We start from the raw sequence: 20179 nt of genomic DNA on the forward strand, positions 1-20179 counted from the left end.
AGGCTAAAATAATATGGCAGGCCACTTTACCTGAAAGACATGCAAACGAGAGATATTTTTACAACAACCCAGTAGTTTGGTCGACATCATTAGTTTTATTAGCTTCTTGAAAATCCCAGGTACATTTAATTGGACTCCCTGAAAGGATTGAATCTCGCATTTCTAGATCAATGTTCCAGACTTTTGCCTACGAGTCGAATAATTTCACCACTGTACTTTTATCTTATAAAGGGACTATTTTAAAATTTGCATAATGCAAGCACTTAACAGGAACTTGGCCATGGAGATCACATGGCCCTGAAGGAATAATGATGATGTGCAGTATATATGCTAGTCAATACAGAAATCCGCTCAAAGATTTCATGATCCATCGTAAAGTGAAATTTAGATATTTGGACAGTTTATTATCAAAATTACTAACAATAATATATGGGCAGCATGTTAATGTCGTGGTTACAACAATGCTATTACACAGTGGCAACAACCGGGGTTTTGAATCCGACACTGTCTGAAAGGAGCTTCTACATTCTCTCTGTGTCTGCGTGGGTTTTTCTCCAGGTGCTAGGGTTTCCTCCCACCCTTCAATTGGGTGTAACTGGGCGGCACGGGCATGAGGGCCTGTTACCGTGCTGTATGTCTAAATTTAAAACAAATTAGATCTTTTATTTTAATCCTGGTAGGCAACAGCAATTTAGAATAATGCCTGCAGCATTAATTCTCACAATGAAGAACTGCAAAAACTCTACTGAGATTTTAGCCAACTGTTAATTACTAGAGAACAATAAAATTAGCAAATGCATTAGCCTAATTAAACCACTCTAAGGGGATCAAATTTAATTAACTGTTTTGGCAAATCACAAAATGCACAAAATGAAATGTGAGCTCATACACAACTCAGCTGGCCACAGGCTGGCTCACACCTGATCTGCTCCACCAAGCAGTACAGAACTCTTCCAGAGCAGCAGAACCATTGTGTTAGCTTGTCAGGGGCTTCCGCTCAGATGTTGCAGAGAGAGGTGTGTGTGTGTATATATATAAAACCAGGTCACTGTGCGTTGATCAACAGGATCCAAAGTCCACATCTGTACATCAGCTGAAAACCTCAGTGGACAAGGCACACTCGCAATGCAATGCTTCTGCAGTCGGAACCCTATGCCTCAGGGAAGCTCACGATCCTTGTTTCCTCTCTGCTTGATGATCTCTTGCAACAACCTTGAAGAAAGTCACGGTGAACTCTTTAACTAATGCTGGTCAACGAATTGTGAGATGATACCAACTTCTCCAGTTTCAATGTGGAATGTACCAGGCACACAGAAGGAAAGGTCAGTCATTGTTTTGGGTCTCCTTTATCGAGGCACAGAAGCTCATTACCATTGTAGGCTGATTGATGCTGCGATCTGCTTATTCAGCATGCGTGCATACTAAAGGACCAACATCCAGTGCAACTCACACTATGCATGTGTATGTAAGTGATCATGCAACTCCATGGTCATTTGGCACGTGCACCCCCCCCCCTCATATTATTAAATCAAAATGGATCCCCCCATAGCAATTGAACCCCTGTTACTGAATTATCACTACTTAATGGGGTTAAAAGTGGTAATCTGGATCAAATATTTTTCTGAACATATTATTCTTTTCAACTGCTTCATGCATTTGAGAAATGGAAGGAAATTCACTGGGCTAATCATTTCATCATATCATCTGCTTTTATTCAGATGTTAATATATTTTATATAAGTTAGGTATCTTAGTGCTGTTGTCCACCAAATATTTCTCATGCACTTCGGATGCATACTGCTGTCTTGACCGATGTGTGATTAGAAAAACATAACAGCACAACCTTTTAAAGTAATTGTTCGTTTCATTAAATGGTGCAAACGGAGCCAAGATTTCAATGGCCAATTTGTTTACTAACAATATTCATATTTGTACTTACGTAAAAAGGGGAGTCGCACAAACAACACAATTGTATTTCCCTTTTTCTTTGTATAACGTGTACTCTCCTGTGAAAGGACTAGAAAGGAAAATGTAGTGAGTAAAGTGAATTGAAAAGGGAAGTGATACTATTAGGTATACAGGTTTGAATGAAAACTTATTTATTCGGTTAAAACAAGAAAGCCTTCGGATGCTGTGATTGTAGCTTAGTACAAAAAACATGCTGAAGAAACTCGGCAGGTCACGCAGTGTTCCTTATGTAGCAACGTTTCGGGCCTGAGCCCCTCGCCAAGGTATGAGCCAAAAGCAAGGAGGGGCCTGAATAAAATGGTCTGGGGAGGGGCACAGGCCCCACAAGGCAAGAGATCAGGGATATGGGTGGGAAGGAAGAAGTGAGAGGGGGAGGGGATAGCTCTGGAGCGGAAGACAGAATAAATCCTTATTTCTCTTTCCATCCTTCTCATGCTAGTTTTCATTTTACAAATTTTTTTTTAAAAAAATGCATGCCTTTGCATTTGTCCACTGAATCATTTTTCATGTTTGGTGTGTGGCAAAACCTTATTTGGCTGAGAACTCAGGAATAATGGTTAAGGTCCAGTGCCAATGCACTTCTGGAGTTTCTATGTCAATGACTCACTTTCAATAAATGTGACAGGAAGAAAGTGAAGCCTATTAACTGGGACCCCATGTGTTGTACAGAGTGTTTTTGCAGAGTGTAAATGGGAACAAGCGATTACATCACCAATAAACTTGGACCTGATGTTCCTGAAAACATGTGCCAGGGCCTACTGTATAAACTTAACAAAATGGTTATCATGTCAGCTCTGCACTAAAAAATAAAATCAGCTGAGAGATTCAATTTATTCACTACTTGGAAGAGGGGAAGGATTTTTTTTTAAACATTGAAGGCTGGGGACTAAAGACACGTGAGGGCAGTTATTGAACATTTCTGACATTCCAACCGCAAATGAGCCAATAAATACTTTCTCCACATGTGCTTTAAAAAGGTCTTAATTACAGTACTTCCTTTTGGCAGCTAAGCTGCCGAACATACAATGACCACCTTCAAACTGCCCATTTCCCTCAGTGTTTAGCTTATTCTCTATCTAGAGAGAGACTTCTAGAGTAGCCAAACTACTACTTTGATGCTTCATGTGTGCAAGAGGTTTAAAAACAATGTGGAAGAGGTCTCAATATGGAAATGAGATTCTAGAAAATTGATTCACACTCTGTGCTTAAGCCTCAAGGCTGAAAGCGAACGAACAAGGAATCACATGAAACGCATCCGTTGAGAGAAAATATTCAGTTGGAAACTTCTACAGATATGTGATGGCAAATGTGCTGACCGGCTGCATCTCAGCCTGATATGGGGCCTGCCAATACCTGCAAAGGTTAATGGACATAGCCCAATACATCACAGGTAAAACACTCCTCGCCATTGAGAACACCTACATAGAATATTGCCGATGGAGAGCAGCAGCAATTTTCAAGGATCCACACCACAAAGGACAAGCTCTGATCTTGCTGCTGCCATCAGGAAGGAGATACAGGTGCCACAGGATTTGAATCCAGGATCAAGAATAGTTGTTACCCATCAACAATCAGACTCCTGAACAACAGGAGTTTGTCATAGCTTGATGAAGGGCTCAAGCCCAAAACGTTGGTTATGTATCTTTATCTCTGAGTTTCTCCAGCATTGTGTTTAGACTCATTCAGAGACTCATTTAAGGACTCACACTTTGCTCATTATTTATTACTGATATTTATATTTCTGTATTTGTTGAGATTTCTTTCTTTTTTTTCTTCATGAGTTAGTTCATAATTACTGGTAATTAGAAATTCTGCCTGGCCTGCAGAAAAAAAGAATCTTAGGGTTGTATTTGGTGTCATGTATGTACTCTGACAATAAATTTGAATTTTCAGTTGTCCTCCAAATGGTATAGATGGAATACGAGTTGTAGATCTGGGTCATAAATCTTTGGGGAGGATGTGGGTAGATGAGGATCTTGAGATTGCCAAGAGTAGATCCCAGAGACCTTTAGTTTTAAGACAAAATCATGTTGGCGGCTGCATCGTCAAAGATTGCAGAGGTTTAACTGCTGTTCACTTGAGTAAACTGACTGCAGTACAAACATTGCAAGTTTGAGTCTGAAATGCAGATGCCAGATTTGCAAAGGGGCCATCCTGAACAGCCATCCCGAGTAATGCGGCACATCCCATGAACCTAATGGGTTCAAAATATATGGAACCCTTCAGAGACCATTAACGATCCAGCACACAGAGATTGCATGCTCCAGGTTCCACTTCCTTTTTTTGCCATACCTCTCGGTCCCCTTTTCTTGCGTCACATGGTATTGCTGGGGTGTCAGGCGTTTCCTTAGCTCCTGCTGGGGGAAGGATACCTTGCAGCTCTTTTTATCTTTGCTTGAACCTGGCGAGGGAGAAGCGCTCTCGGTTAAAAGCTGAAAAAAATAATTAGGCTCATGCCCACAGCACAGCCTTTGCCATCATTTTTCAACTACCAACGCAGTTTCATGTTGAGCAAAATATAATTTTTTTTTACAAGTTAAAAATGCTGCAAAAGAGCCAGGTGACTCCAGTGGAGGTGTGACAATGTGTGGCAGCCATAGCTTTAGCTGTGCATACATGGCCCTGCTTGAGAATATACTGACAGTGAACTTTAAATTAAAATTAAAATTAAAAAGTGGAGCTTACTGGGTCAAAAGCAAGCTATTTTAGCCTCTGTTACAAAACCACCAAATGCTAAGGAGCGTTCCCTGAAGAGACTGGCACAAAATAATGAGTTCCAAGTCTAATAACGAGGTGGGACAAAATGGACGGATGGTGATATTTCAAATTTCTCAATCCCTCTGGAAATAAAGGCCCAAATGGGATAATGGTGTCGTATGACATCATCTGTCAGCATCTTGCCAGATCTCACTGAGCAAGTTTGAATAAAACAGTACAAAGTGGATGTTCCTCGTCAAGCAGGCACAAAAGAGCTTGCCCTTGGATTGAAGCATAAATGAATAACTGTATATTATCCAGCCTGGATTAAAGGATTTAGGAGACCTGGGAGGCACTCTGGGAGCAGAGTATAGGTGCTTCAGGTTTATACTTACAACATTAGTTTAAAAAACACCATTTCCAACTCAATAATGAGCAAATTACATTACAAGCCAATGAGCAAATGATACATAATAGAGAATAATTACAATCAATTAAATCAATTCTTAAAAGTATAGCCATATCACAATGCAAAATGTGTAACATATAAAAACTGGGGATATTTGGCTTGGAATTTTATGATTACATACTATATATATGCAGTTTTAATTTAGTTTCATTAAACTATTTTAATAGGTCTTTATAGCTAGTTAAAACTAAAGTCAATTGCCTTTGTACATCATTATCCACAATAAACTAAAGTAACAAGAAGCTAAGAAAATGGGCTTCATTTTTTGTTTGTTTCTATCAAGCACATATACAACAAATTAATTCTGTAAGATTTAACCACAAACAAGTAGTAACAAATTAGAACTTTAGCCATTCTAAGTTTTAACAGTTCCCATAGGATCTTATGTTTGCAACAATAATAGCAATGAATTTGCACAATCTTTTTATTTGACAATTATAACCTGCTTTTTTCCCAACCGTGAAATGTTTCTTTCATTGCACCTTAATCTGCTTTGGATTTGCCTTGGATGCTGTCATATCCCCATTTTAATCAATTCCCTACTGCTTCAACCAGTTAGTAAACCTTCTTGCATCACCTCTGAAACACATCACATCCAATCAAATTTACCATGTAATTCTCTACCATTTTGTGTGATTATATAAAATGCCACCCAATTTAATCCATTATAGTTAGCAACCAAAAATGGGAATTAACTAGTATTTTCATTTATGTAGTGCCTTTAATATAAGAATTTTCCCCTAATATAAACTTTATTCATAATTCTTTTCAAAGTTTTTTCATATCCATACATTTGCATCAATGTACACTGTTACATTAGTTCTCTAATTACCACCATTTCCATCTCTATGGCATCTTCAAGTTTTCCTAAGACTTTCCCACAACTTTGAATAGCATCATGCATTTTAACATCTACTTTTATGAATTCTATCACTATGCCATATGTTTGAGCAACTTCCCCTCGGTCTCAGCTCCTCAATGCCCGGTAACAGAAGGCTCAGACTGTGGTCCTTCACCAATGTCTTTGTGTTGGCTACGCCAATCCTCAGCGCATATCCCAGCAGGTTCTCCTGCAGCCTGGATTGTGCCCGTTGTCAGCATTCCCGCACCGACATCTCGGTGTGGTGAAAACCAACAGGTTTCAGACAGACTAATGTGCAACTTTCACTGAGTTGCAACTCTGAATGTTTGTCTCTGTATTTTTTAATACTTTGGTCAAAATAAATTGTTTACAAAAGGAAAACCATTCAGAGACTCTTCCCACCCTTAGTTTCATATAAATACATTTCCATCACTAAACATAGAACGCTGCAGCACAGAAAACAGGATGCTCAGCCCCTCTAGTCTGTGCTGACCATTATCTCCCTCGTCCCACTGGCCTACTCCCATACTATAACCCTCCAGTCCTCCCGCATCCATGTTCCTATCCAATTTACTCTTAAAACACACGATCGAGCCTGCGTTTACCACATCAGATGGTAACCCATTCCAGACTCCCACTACCCTCTGAGTGGAAAACTTCCCCCTAATATTCCCCTAAACCTCTCCCCCTTCAGCTTAAAGCTATGACCTTTCACATTTATATCCCCCAATCTAAGTGTAAAAAGCTTATTCACATCCACTCTGTCTATACCTCTCATAATCTTGCACACCTAGATCAAATCTCTCCTCATTCTTCTTTGCTCCAAGGAATAATAAAGTCCTAACCTGTCCAATCTTTCCCTGTGACTCAACCCCTGAAGACCTGGCTACATTCTCGTAAATCTTCTCTGCACTCTTTCAATCTTATTGATATCCTTCCTGTAGTTAGGTGCCCAGAACTGCACATAATATTCCAAATTTGGCCTTATCAATATCTTAAACAACTTCAAGATAGCATCCTAAATCCTATACTCCATACTTTGATTTATAAGGGCTAAGATGCCAAAAGCTTTCTTTACAACCCTGTCCACATTGTTACATTAATTTCTATTTACACCATTGCCACTACTGCGGCACCTTGTCAATATTCCCCTCTGTTGTTTTGAGGGGCTTCCCTTCTGTCTCAGCCCCACAATGCCTGGTAATGGAAGGACTCTAGACTGTTCCTTGTATTGGCTGCACCAAGACTCAACCTATCCCTCAGCACGTACTCCTGCAGCCCGGAATGAGCAAATGAGCAGCAATCCTGCACCAATATCTCCGTGCGTTGAAAGATCTTCTTTCACTGAGTTGATGGTCTTCCAGCAGTTCTGATTCTGTATGTGTCCCTGGGAACAGCCCGTAAATCCTCTGTCATGCTGCTACTGGGAATGAACCGTGACAAGTACCCTTGCATCCTACTCCACACACTCTTAGCGGATCTGCATTCTGCGAAGAGGTGGGTGACTGTCACCACTTCACCGCAGTCATCTCGAGGACAACATGCACTCTAGGTGATGTTTCGATTGTATAAGAAGGATCTGACTGGGAGAGCGTCACCAGCAGCCAGGCCAAGTCCTGGTCCTCATTTATGAGCATTGGTGATGTTTCGATTGTATAAGAAGGATCTGACTGGTAGAGCGACACCAGCAGCCAGGCCAAGTCCTGGTGCTCATTTATGAGCATTGGTGATGAGGCATTCTGACAGATGACCTGGGCAGTCTACTCTGGAAACCACCCTAATGGGTCCATCAAGTCCCATCAGTGTCTGCAGGATATGTTCCAAAGGATGACATTCACATAGGAAAAGAGGAAGTTAACTTAATTGTAAGAGTGTACCTCCTCTAAAGATCTTTTACATACATCTAGCCTCAGAAATTCCTCACTTCACCAGTAGTTCCAATTATCTGGGAATATTTAAGATCTCATCCAATGGTATGCTTAACGATTACATCCAAAAAAAGTATGATATGTACCTGAGTCAACAATTCATGCAATACACATTCACAGTTATGGTGAATAAAATCATTGGGCCACGTAAAAATAATTGATCCCATTTAATTTTACATCAATACATACTGGTCCTCAAGTGACTTCATCTTCTAAATGAACTCGTTTTAAAGTTTGAGAAGTAAAGCAAGATACCTGGTAATGCTAGTGGCATTCACACAGATAAATGTTAAAAAGCATGGTGGTATTCAAAGTTGTGGGAAAGTCTTAGTTAAATATTCACATTGATCCATGGCCTGGAATCAAATCCAACATTCATTTTCCATGATCGTGGAGCAGGGAGTTTCCTTAAAAGCATCAATGTCTTCAGACCAAGTACTTTGCTGCTTAGGGAAGGAATTACAATTTTTCTGCAATTGGTTTGTTTCTGTGAAGAATAGCTTCATTCTTATCTGACCATCTCCAATTATTCCTCATCTCAAACTTGAATCATTATCTTTGACAGAATCTATCTCTGAACCCCTCTTCCATGCTGCTCCTTGAACACGTTATTGATAAACACGGCAGCACTGTCTACACATTGAAATTTTAATGGACTATATCATCACTGGCTTTGAAAACAAAATTTGACACTGGGCCATGTAAGAACGATATCTGGGATAAACAAACAAACAAAAAAAGATGAGCCTCAATAAAGGGTGAGAGGGAGTAGATATGGGCAAGGACAGAAAAGCCAGAACTTTTGACAGATGAAGGATACCCAGGAATGATCAAGTAGCCAGAGTAACACAGGTACCTCATGACTTAAGGGCTGGCAATTAGCATCAAAGTATGGAGGAGTGAGACCCTGGGGGTATCTGAGGACTTGCATGATAAATGTTTTTTTTTAACTGGTGTCAACATGTCACCAACCACGAGTGATGAGTGAATGAGACATGGATTAGAGAACAAAGGTCGTAGGGTTTTAGATGATCTAATCAGGGAATGGGAAAATATTCAGGAGATCAAAGCCACTGAGGAATACATTGCAACTATCAAGTCTGAGGTAACAAAGTCATGAGCGAGGGTTCCAACAGGAGCTCTGGTGAGGTGGGCTGGAAACAGCAATGTTGAGGAGCTGATGATAGGCAAGCTTAGTGACAGCACAGATATGACACCATCATATGGTTAAGCTTCAGCCAGTTATCAGGGGGAAGATATGGACTCACTATTTTGGAACCAAAGACAATGGCTCCAGTCATTGCAATATTTATTTGGAAAGTCCATCTGCTCATTCCGCACTGGATACCGACCTGAAAACTTACAGAGCATGAAAAAGGGAGGTAGTGGCAAGATAGATTTGTGTATCATCTGCTTGAATTAAATTTTTTCCCCCATTCTCTGTATCCTTCTTCATTTCCACTTCCCATTTTAGGTGCAATGACTCTCAAAATCCCACCCAATCTTACAACGTTCTTCAACTGAAACGTAGCTTCAAAAAAGTAGTCCTTGACTGAAGGACATTTGTACAAGAAAGAAAATCGAACCAGGATAAACCGCACAGAATCCAGGGCCAGCTAGCCAAATGAATAAAGAGTTGGCTTGGTAGAAAAGGAGGGTTGTAGTGGAGGGTTGTTTTCAGACTGTAGGCCTATGACAAGTAGTGTACCACAGGGATCAGTCTCAGGTCCACTGTCGTTCATCATTCATATGAAAGATCTGGATGAAAATGTAGGTGGCATAATTAATAATCTTGTGAATGCCATCAAATTTGGTGGTACAGTGGACAACGAGGAAAGATATTTCAGATTATAGTAGAGAATGAGCAACTGACTCAATGGGCTGAGTAATGGCAGATGGACTTTAATTTGGATAAGTGCAAGGTGTTGCATTTTGGTAGATCCAACCAGGCAGAGCACACTGTAATTGTAGGGTGCCTGGGAGGGTTGTAGGATAGCGATTGCAGGGTACCAATACAGTAAAAGTCCAAAAATCCAGATGCTATAAATCTGGACCACCCAAGAATCTGGACCTCAAAAACTCTCACCTGAAATGGACTTCTCAAAAATTCTAGGCTTTTGCGTGTGTGCATGCATAAGTGACACAGTTGCAGAAATGTAAGAAAAAATGTTTTGTTAATGAACTACCTATTTATTCTTCTGCCTGAGGATCCAGAAAATCCAAAAATCTGGACTGATCCAATCTCTGAGCAGTCCAAATTTTAGGACATTTACTGTACATAATTTTGTGAAAGTGGACATGCAGGCCAACAATGTGGTGAAGATGTTTTGCACTTTCTTTTGAAGCTAACAATGAGAAGCTGGTGGGATTCAGTTGGTCAGGCATCATGCTTGGAGAGAAATGCTTCGGGGTCTTGAAAAAGGGTCCTGACCCCGAACATTGACTGTCTGTTTCTCTCCAATAGCCATTGGATGACTGACTGAATCCCATCAGCACCTTATCTGCTCAAGATTCCAGTTTTTTGTGTTTCTCATTGAGTACAGGAGATGAGACGTCATGATACAGTTGTACAAAGACGTTGGCAAGGCCATGTGTGGAATACCATGTGCAGTTGCTATAAGAAGAATGTCATTAAATTGGAAAGGCTGCAAAAAAAAAATTCATGGGAATTTTACCAAGACTGGAGAGGTTGAGTTACAAGGAGAGGCTGAATAGGTTAGGACTTCATCCCCCTGGAGTGAGGGATGAAGGGGTGTCCTTATAAAGTTATCCAAAATCATAAGGTGAACAGAATTTATTTTTACTAGGGTAAGAGAATCTAAAACTAGAGGGAATAGGTTTAAGGGAATGGGGAAAAGATTTAAGAGGCCTGAGGGTAATTTTTTCCACACAGAAGCTAGTGAATACATGGAAAGAGCTGGCAGAGGAAGGGAGGCAGATGTAGGTACAAATATGACATTTTAAAGACATTTGGACAGTTACATGGATAGGAGAGAGTTAGAATGATATGGGTGAAACTCAGGTAGTGAGACGAACTCAGATAGGCAATTTGGTCAGCATGGAAGAGTTGGGATGTTTCCATGCCTTATAGCTCTAAAAACATTGAGGTAAACCAAATATGCTTAATATTTTGCATTGGTTTCAATATAGTACATGTATGCTTTCTACATAATATAGATTTATAACAGTATTAACTCAACTAATGCAACACTTTTTAAAAATTCATTGTTATTTGAGGCAGCCATACATTTCCAAAAGTTGTCAAAATCCCAGAAGGTGACTAAAAGAGATAATGAGTTAGGCAAAGGAGGATTAATTCTTTAGGTTGTTATCTGATGACTTAACCTACCAGGTTTCAAAACAGAAAGATAATGCAGAGTTAAATAAAGAGGATTGGAATTGCTCAACTGTGACTCATTAGGTCAAAACAAAAACTTTATCTGGACGCATTTCCCTTGGAGTGCATGCTGCAATTTTATGTTCCTGTACACCAAAGTTGGTATTGTAATAAACTAATCAATTCAACATTGAATCATGGGGCTTTCTTAGATTTTTCAGTTTTTTAAAGTTGGTAATGTACTATTTTAATACAGCTTTCCAATGAAATTTTGAACATTAGCAATTGCCTAATCAACTATTTTCAGATTTATATTGTTCTACAAATATACTCAATGCAATGTGTATGTTGTCAACAAAACTTAATCCAATGAAAATTCCCCACGGGATCATTTAATTTTGCCATTGAACCACACTGATCGATTAAATCCCAGATTTGATCCCTGGAATGAGTTGTTTTCTTAATTGAGGAGGATAGCACAGGATGTTGTGATTGGTCTTAACATCCATTAGGGAAATCCCCAAATAGAAAGAAGCCAGATTCCGAGTCCTGTTCACAGGCAGATGCATGAACATCATAATCCAGTTCAGTCGCGATGGTCACTGTCGTCCAGTGGCTTGATAAATTGCTAATGTTCATAGACGGAAAAAGCATCAGAATTTTAGTGAGATGCTGAATCATTTAAAGTCAAAAGAAAATCTGCAATTATGACTTCTCAACAGGGATTTGGAAAATATTTTCAGGAATAAAAAAAAAATCAGAAGAATCCATTTGATTTTCTTCTCATTTTATCTTTTGTATATGTGCACAAATTGTCCGCCAGAAGTAGTTTGTACAAAATTAGCCTCAAAAGAGAGGGTAAAAAAGGAAAGGTGTACAAAAATAAAACTATGTCAAATAATGCTTTTGTTACTGAGAAACGTGTACTTGTATAAAAAGACCAATTGTTCATACACACTACAAGAACCTGTGTTGTCCATCTGTATGTCATTTACCTCAAGAGAAGCAACTGCAGGTTTAAATTACATGGTGTATTGGATTGCAATTTCCTAACATTGAATGCTTTTCTACTTTTACCTTGAGTCATTACTACAAAGTATTCATAAAACAGCTCCAAACAGTTACTGGCAACTCATTTAAGGAATGTTGACTCTTCTTTTGATTTTTAATTGAAAAAAGTCACGTAGTTTAGCACTGACTAAGCAGTAAAATATTCATTGACCAGAAGAAAAAGGTTTGTTCACAAAGTTTGATTTTGAAGCTGAAACCATTAAAGTCTCATTGGAAAACTGGAGCTTAAATTTACTCTAAATTTTGTACAAATGCTTCTGATGTGACTGCAGCTCTGACCAAGTTTTGCATTAACTATGTGACAATTTCATTCCAGTAACAGTCCTTGAAAGAGCATTGCCGTATAGCGTTGCTAGCTACAGTCTTTTTAAAGAAGGAATAAAGATTTCATTCTCGGTTTCTTTGATAGTCGTACAAGAACTATAAAATGAATATTCATACAATTTTGCCAGAACTTTTTTTGTCTTGCTTTAAATGTGTAGAGAACCAAACATTTGTAAGACATTAGTTTCCAATTAGCAACATTTCTTCAATATTTTAGAATTTTAAACATTCAAATTTCTACTTGGTTAACTCCTTGTGGATTGACTGTACAAAAATGGATCAACTGTCTCAATGAATCCTTTTAGCCTCAATTTATTAACTTTTTGTTAAATTCATTTACATTTTTTAAAAATTGAGATAAGTAAGCCCTCTATCCATACTAATATGAAGCAATAACTTATTGTCAAAATATTCTGTAATCCCTGTATCAGTTTCTTGTACAGAAGACTCAAGAAGTTCTATTCTGCTAATTTACCAGTCTTACAAAGAAATTGAAAACCTGTTGGGGGTGGGTGGCGGGGGGGGGGGGGTGGGGGGGGTGGGGGTGGGTGGTGAGAGGAGAGCAAAGAGAAAACAGGCCATTTGGGTTACATAAAGAAAAATAGACGTTGCCATTTTAACAACACTGTTTCTTTAGTCACAGTGGAACGAAAAAGTCTGAAGCTGTCTTGAGTAAATTCTATGTACAACATTCTAAATGTCGGAGCTAAATAAAGTCATTTGGTGCTTGGTTTATATCCAGATAAAGGTGGATTTTTTTTGCTTGTTTCAGTATTTTACATAGTTTCAGAAATAAGAAGCAGATTACCTTGTCAATCAGCTAAAGCCCATTTCCTTCTTATTCATTCTTATAGTAGTGGGTCAATAACAAGGTTAACCAAGGTTTCCTCTCTTAATTAGTAAAATACTGACAAAATTTGATTTTATTTAAGTACTGAAGTTTTGTTGTGAGCACAGGAATGATTAAACTGTTTTCAAAAAATTTATTGAAAATGATAGCATTTTCAAAAGGGAAAAACAGCACGAAAGATTAACTAAAGTATTCTGGTTTTCAGAAATTCTCACCCTTTGAATTCACCTGGGCACAAGGTGCCATGGGTGAAGAAAATAATCTTACTAAGATAAACTAGACATTCAATTTTTTAAATTAAATCAGTGTGTTTCCCATTTATTTCAAAGCTTATTGAGCATGGTGTCAACTGCTCAAAGGTGTTGGTACAAACATTTAGCACATTTTCGTTACCTGAGATATTCACAGAATGATTTTGCTTTATACTTTCAAAATCAAGCCTCCAATATCTTTCCAAAAACTATTTTAAATAACCTTATTAGATTTTCTCTGTACAAAATCCTATTTACAATAGAAATTACAAAAAACCTCAAAAAACAAACAATTCTTCAGTTGAAATCTTAGAGAAAGTTTCAAGGCAACACATTTCAATGAACATTTGTGTCTAGCAATTTCAAAGATGGGCGCAGTTTAGAGGGGAAACACAGGATCATTTGCTACTTTCAAAGAACCATTAAGCAGCCATAACTTTTTTCAACAATATGCATCTGCAGATTGAGATGAAGGTTTTCACAGTAGAACCACCTTATCTTTGCAATTATATGTAGAAAAATATGTTCTTTATTGGATGATTTAAATATTTCCAAACCATTTAATTTCAAAAGATTAAACAGATGAAAAAAGTTGCAGATGCTGTATTTGAGACAGTTAGCCACTAATTGCAAGGTCAGGAAATGCAAAGTATCCACACCATTTAATCTCCTTCATTGTGCAGTAGTTCATGTGCCCATTGACTTGTATTTACAATACAATGCCAAAATATCTGGAATAATGAGAGGTAAGAGGAAGTTGATCGTTTACGTAAAGAGTGGAATTTTTAAAAAGTCTAATAAGAAACATCTTTGAAGAAAATGTATGTGTGCCTAACATTTACCTGGAATAACAATAAACAATATTTGCAAATTCAAGAATAAAAAGGCAAAGATTTTGTCATCAAATCATTTTTATAAATAATTTACTTTGCCTTTCCTCTGCACCAACAGACTACTAATCACGTTATCTTCTCTGTGCAAAGTGTTAGATACAAAAAAAAGCAAGTGCTCCATGTAGCAACGAGCAGCCATAAATAGCAGAGTATCAAAGTAGCAAATAATTTAACAAATGACTGGTGATAATTATAAAGTAAAGCATAATAAATAGGAAAAGCAAATTAAGCAGCACAGGAGAGGCAGACGGCTGTAGAAAATCCTTCAAAATAACTTTACAGTGTTCACTTCTTTTAACTAAATTCATCTGAGTAGGAGAGATTAAAATAGTGAGCCTCTTTTAGTAGGCTGGTAACGATTTCAAGATTGAAGTGGTTTACAGGAGAGCTAATGATTCTTGCTAATTTCCAAGAACTGATGCATGTACTTTTGCTAATATGTGCTCCAGGACACAGGCAACATTCTTGTATACCATTACTATACTTCCTATCACATCATATCATAATAATTTGATCAGATTGCTTGTTCTCCTCAACACATGGATAACAAGCCGGAGCATAAAAGAAATCTAATTTAAGTACTGTTAGATCTTAGGATAGCAACAATATTCGAATGGAAAAACAAAAATTCTGTGGAATTGCTGAATGTGTACAATTTTCCAAATTATTTCAACGCTGCAACTTGTCACTGGCAGTTATTCCAACCCATTAATTATTTCACATTTACTGTGTGTGGCAATGAACAGTATCCTATGATAAATGCTTAAATTACCTCAACTAATATTCCTGAATTTATTAATATTCACTGAGTGGAATCATGTGCGCCATCTGCTGGATTTGCCAACATTTCACAAGATCAAATTCAGTTGAATGTAAAACTTCAACATGATATTTAGTGAGACGCCAGTTTTCATAACATCAAGATTGAAAGTGTTGCAATGGAACGTATTAATTTCCAGTAGCACTGAAGGACATTGGCTTAATTGGAGGCTTAAATCACAATGGAGGACTGAAGAAGACAATGTAAAGTTTAGAGTTCGCTTAGTTACCGTTCTGTTTGTCATGTGATAACTACTGGACCAAGACTTGATTGTATAAGCAAATCTCCGTATTGCTGCCATTTTTGGATATTATAGGTCAATGTACCCATGAGCTTTACAGCACAGTATAGTGGTTCCCTTATGCACCAGCTGGTGAAGTCAGCAGTTTGCTGAATCACAGGTTCAGAAATGCCATGGGTTCAATTTCCACTCTGTACAAATCTGCCAGAGTAGCAGCAAGGCTACTGTAATTAGTCTTAATATCCCCTGGGTGGGAGGAGGGGGAGAGGGGCAGGAAATTGGGTTCCACCTTGTGATTGCCATTTAGTAATCCTTACTGGTAAATTCATGGCCCTCAAATGAGACCATAATATGGATCAGCTGTGCTACTTTTAAAGTCAAGCATCATATCACCACTCACAGTTCAGATTTAACATGAAGAGTAGCCCCTCTGAGGAGTGACTGAAGGACAATGATCTTGGAAATTGTCTCAAACATTAGAGTTTTCAGAAAAGACAAAAAATAAATTGACCTCCCCCCGCCCCCTCAAAAAAAATGATGTGAAAAATCACAAGTGTTTATCTGCTCACATTCCAAACCATTTCACCACTGAAGAAAATCAGTGAAAATGAAGGTGAAATTTCTATTAATGAAGTCTTAATGCACAAGTCGCAATGGGATGAAAATTTGGAAACCTAGCAACACTTGAACTTGCTTGAACAAGATTTAGGCAAGTCTTTGAGTCTAGGTAAGTGGCAGGTGAAACAAGTTCTTGGAGCTCATATTTGCAGAGGAAAGTGCACTATGAAATTCGTGGGGAAGGAGGTGGTCAAATCAAGACAGGTATCATGTAATTTCCCTGGTTCAGAACATACAGTGATACAAAACAACCTTCATTTTTCCTTTCTAAATGCAAGTTGTCATTGTACCTGTATCACAAATCTTCCCGTAATAATTTTACAAAGATTGAAGCAATCAGAAACTGGCAATTATGATAGAATTAGTCTATTACACAGTAGGGCTCGATTCAGTTGTCATGGGAACTCGTTTCAAGGAGCTTTAAATTCTCAGATCTAAGGATTTCACACGGTCTTGTGGTAGTGTATGGGATGGAATCAAGCGCACATCAAACAATCCCAAATCTTGGTAATGACAATAATTTTGTAATGTAATGCTCAGCTTGCCTTTTAATATGTGCCAGCTTTACTGGAGGGCAGCACGATTAGTGAGGCTATTACAGCGCCAGTGACCTGGGATCGAATCAGATGCTGTCTGCAAAGAGTTTGTACCTTCTCCCCCACGTCGGTGTGGGTTTTCCCCGGGGCGCTCTGATTTTCTTCCACCCTCCAAAAATGTACGGGGTTGTAGGATAATTGTGCAGCACAGGTTTAAGTGGCCGAAATTGGCTTCTACTGTGTTGTAAATGAACATTTTTAAAAATTAAAAATTGAGAAATGTTTTAAAGTCATACCAGCAATTCATGCCAATCCAAGCAGTTTTCATGTTATTGGAATTATATTATGGAAACTGTATTGAGACTATTCTTTACTGAAATAAAAAAATGAAAGAATATTGTTGGCGATCACTCATTTTGAGGAGGATTTAGCATGACTCTGCATTATAGTAAGCAGGACCGACTTTTGCTGAGCTTGTGTTAGCAATGATTCCGCATCCATTTCAGTGAAACTAGTGATACTGATGCAAAAAAGAATTAATAACTTACTTATTTTACGGCTTTTCTCAGCACTGTCAAATGGATAAAAGTGTTCAAATAAAATGTATGAATAATGTTTACCCCTCTGGACCTCAAAGCTTGACCTAATATTTAGAACTGTAAATAATTTTATATTTTTAACCTTCTCATTTGTCTCAATGCAATTGTTAATGCCATTTGACATTGCGGAATCTCAATGTACGAATTAAAATGTCTTTCAACGCGCTTTAAAATGAGAATGCTAACACTGTCAAGATGCTGTCAGGATAGGGGAAAGCATTTCAAGTAGCGAGATTATAACAATTAAGTTTTCTCAGGATCGGAGTGCTGTCCTTGCATCCATAGACTGAGAAGATAATATATAGGCAAGGGGGATGCTGGTAAATGTTACTGTGGATTTTTTTTAAAAATGGGGACAATGTGTACACTTAAAAGCAGTGATTCATTGCTCACTTCCGCCTTCAAAGACAAACCCTGCTAAATTAGAACTTGGGTCAATGTTACTACAATAAGCCAGAATATTCTGCAGCAGGTCACCTTCTCCTTTTTTTTTGCCAACAGCACCCAAAGATTGCAAGACACACAGCATGCAGCACACATTCAACCTGAAGGAAGCCCACAAGCACGAAGGGCTGCTGGCTGGCTCTTTGTCACCAAATGCAGCAGGTTGAATGCGGACATCACTGGGACACTTCCACCAAGAAACAAGAGGCAAGAAGCAGGTAACAACAGCTAAGTAGGGAAACAAAAAGAAAGTCACATTAAACATGCTGACAGCATGCAGGCCGTGTAAAACAATGTCCTGAAAAACTCTGACATTTTAAAACCTAAACACACAATTTGCAGTCAAACCACTAGTTTCTTTTATGCGACTCCAGTTCAGTGTAAAATCCCCGGTATCTGGAATTCAAGCAACTGGTATCCCCAAGCAACCCGCCAAAAAAAAATTCAAGGAAATAAATACATTTTAAAATATAGAATAAATAAAAATTCAAATAAAAGTTTAAAATTGTATTAGTAAAAGCAACATTTGGTGAAGATGGGAGCAAACATTCAGCCATCGGAGCTCCCCGGACATGCCCCGCCCACAGCAGCTGTTTGAACAAAGTTTCAATAAAGTTGGGTTTATTAAGCATATTATTAAGGCTTTATCTATAAACTTCGGGGAGGGGCATAGTTATGATGGTGGCATTTTTAGCGTAGTGGTTAGTGCAATTCTGTTATAGCGCCAGTGACGAGTTCGAATTTGAATTTAAATGTTATAAATTACAGGAATTACCTGATTAAAGTGAATTTTAGATTCACATTTATTGTCAGAAATACATACATGACATCACATGCAACCCTGAGATATTTTTTTCTTGAGGTGAGGAAGAATTACTGCTTAATTACTACCTAATTAAGGACTACAATACTGATTTTTTTTCCCAAATTAATTTACCTTTTGCACTGTCTTTTAAACTGTTTATTTCTTAATGCAGGTGTATTAGATAGGAATTGTAAGTGTGTGTCTCAGGCAACAGGAAAGTTTGCATGTCCGGCATCCGCAATCCCCGTAGGTGTTGAATACCGGGGATTTTACTGTACATTCCACCCCCCCCCCCCCATGTAAATGATGTTTATTACTTATACAGGACTTTGGATCAAGTTGATGTAAGCAGGTAGTAAAAGTGAACAAGGATCATTCATATGCAAATAAATCTTCAAATTAAGATTATTCTTGTGTTTTCACAGACAAACAGCAAAGGGATTTCAGGAGTGCCAGCACCTTCTATAGAAAAAAAAACCAATGATTTATACTGTGAGCTGTCATTCTGGAGTGTGTCTGAAAGAAATATGCTTATGTTAACTTTGACATCTTAAAAGTGACTTACTGCAAAGCCAAAACAATTTTTCCTGTTTTTACAAGGAGAGAAAAAGGAAACAAAATTAAGTGTCACAACGAATGGCCTCAACGAGCCATTAAACAAAAGTAAACATGTCAACTTCAAAACGACTGTATGCTGCTAAACTGCAGGGAGACGACACTGTGGGAAGTCCACAGAATAATGGCAAATAATAAAAATTGCAGAAAGCTGCACAAGAAGAAGACATTCTTGTAACTTTCGCAGAGTCCCATTATGAAAATGAAAGTTCTCAGTGATGTCCAATTACCTAGCAGAATTGCATTTTTACTCAGTCCCCGCAGCTGATCGTAAAAGATCTTCCTATTCGGTATCATCAATTACAGTACCAGGCAGTCTGTTCGCCTACCAATCAAAGCCATCTGGCTTGTGTCAAGTCTTTGGGTCAGGCAGCTACAGTGCAACAGGAAGAGAGGCAGTGATGTCACTCTGCAGGTCAGGCAAAGAACAAGGATGTATTTTCTAATTAAAAGGCAGTGTGCCCCAGTACTGGGTTTCCAGCATAGTTGAACTGGGTGATTTATGCCTAATGTGATGGTCATGCAGCTAGTGAAACAGCTGCCATCTCCTGGTTGAACTAAGCACCAGAAAGCAGGATTAATTAATTCAGTTAAGTTTTGCAAATGCTCTCTGCAAATAGTTAATTTCCTGCAAATGTCATCAACAAGATGCACATATTTACATTTTCTTCTCATTTCACATGTCTTTATTGCTAACTTCTTGGGCGGAACATCGGACAGTAGGAAGGGAGGAGCTCCAGTTTTCATGACACATTTGCGGGTAAGTTGGCTCTCGGATTCACTCCAAGAGGCAAGAGGCATCGGTCAACAGCAGCCAGCAGTACTTCACCTGAACAGCAACGTCTCCAAGCA

The 20179-nt window shown here is 38.4% G+C and overlaps 1 protein-coding gene and 1 long non-coding RNA gene across 7 annotated transcripts in view; one reads left to right on the forward strand and one right to left on the reverse strand.

Annotated features, from left to right (window-relative positions):
- The window catches only part of msrb3 (methionine sulfoxide reductase B3), a 100923-nt gene that overhangs the window by 64775 nt on the left and 15969 nt on the right, over positions 1–20179 (reverse strand). For 4 of the 6 annotated variants that reach the window (XM_069904008.1, XM_069904007.1, XM_069904005.1 and 1 more), the window contains exons 2-4: positions 17941–18135; positions 4260–4368; positions 1939–2016 (exon numbers count right to left, since the gene is read on the reverse strand). In XM_069904008.1, the coding sequence (XP_069760109.1) occupies positions 1939–2016; positions 4260–4368; positions 17941–18135 (382 nt within the window). The remainder of the gene's footprint in view (positions 1–1938; positions 2017–4259; positions 4369–17940; positions 18136–20179) is intronic. The other 2 variants (XM_069904011.1, XM_069904010.1) reach the window with 2 other exon arrangements.
- Positions 1063–19492, forward strand: LOC138746121 (uncharacterized). Its single transcript, XR_011346711.1, has 3 exons — positions 1063–1322; positions 17965–18125; positions 19138–19492. It is a non-coding gene; the product is annotated as an uncharacterized lncRNA (long non-coding RNA).

This window comes from Narcine bancroftii, chromosome 11 (genome assembly GCF_036971445.1).
Source record: "Narcine bancroftii isolate sNarBan1 chromosome 11, sNarBan1.hap1, whole genome shotgun sequence".
In the NCBI taxonomy this organism is placed as follows: Eukaryota; Metazoa; Chordata; class Chondrichthyes; order Torpediniformes; family Narcinidae; genus Narcine; species Narcine bancroftii.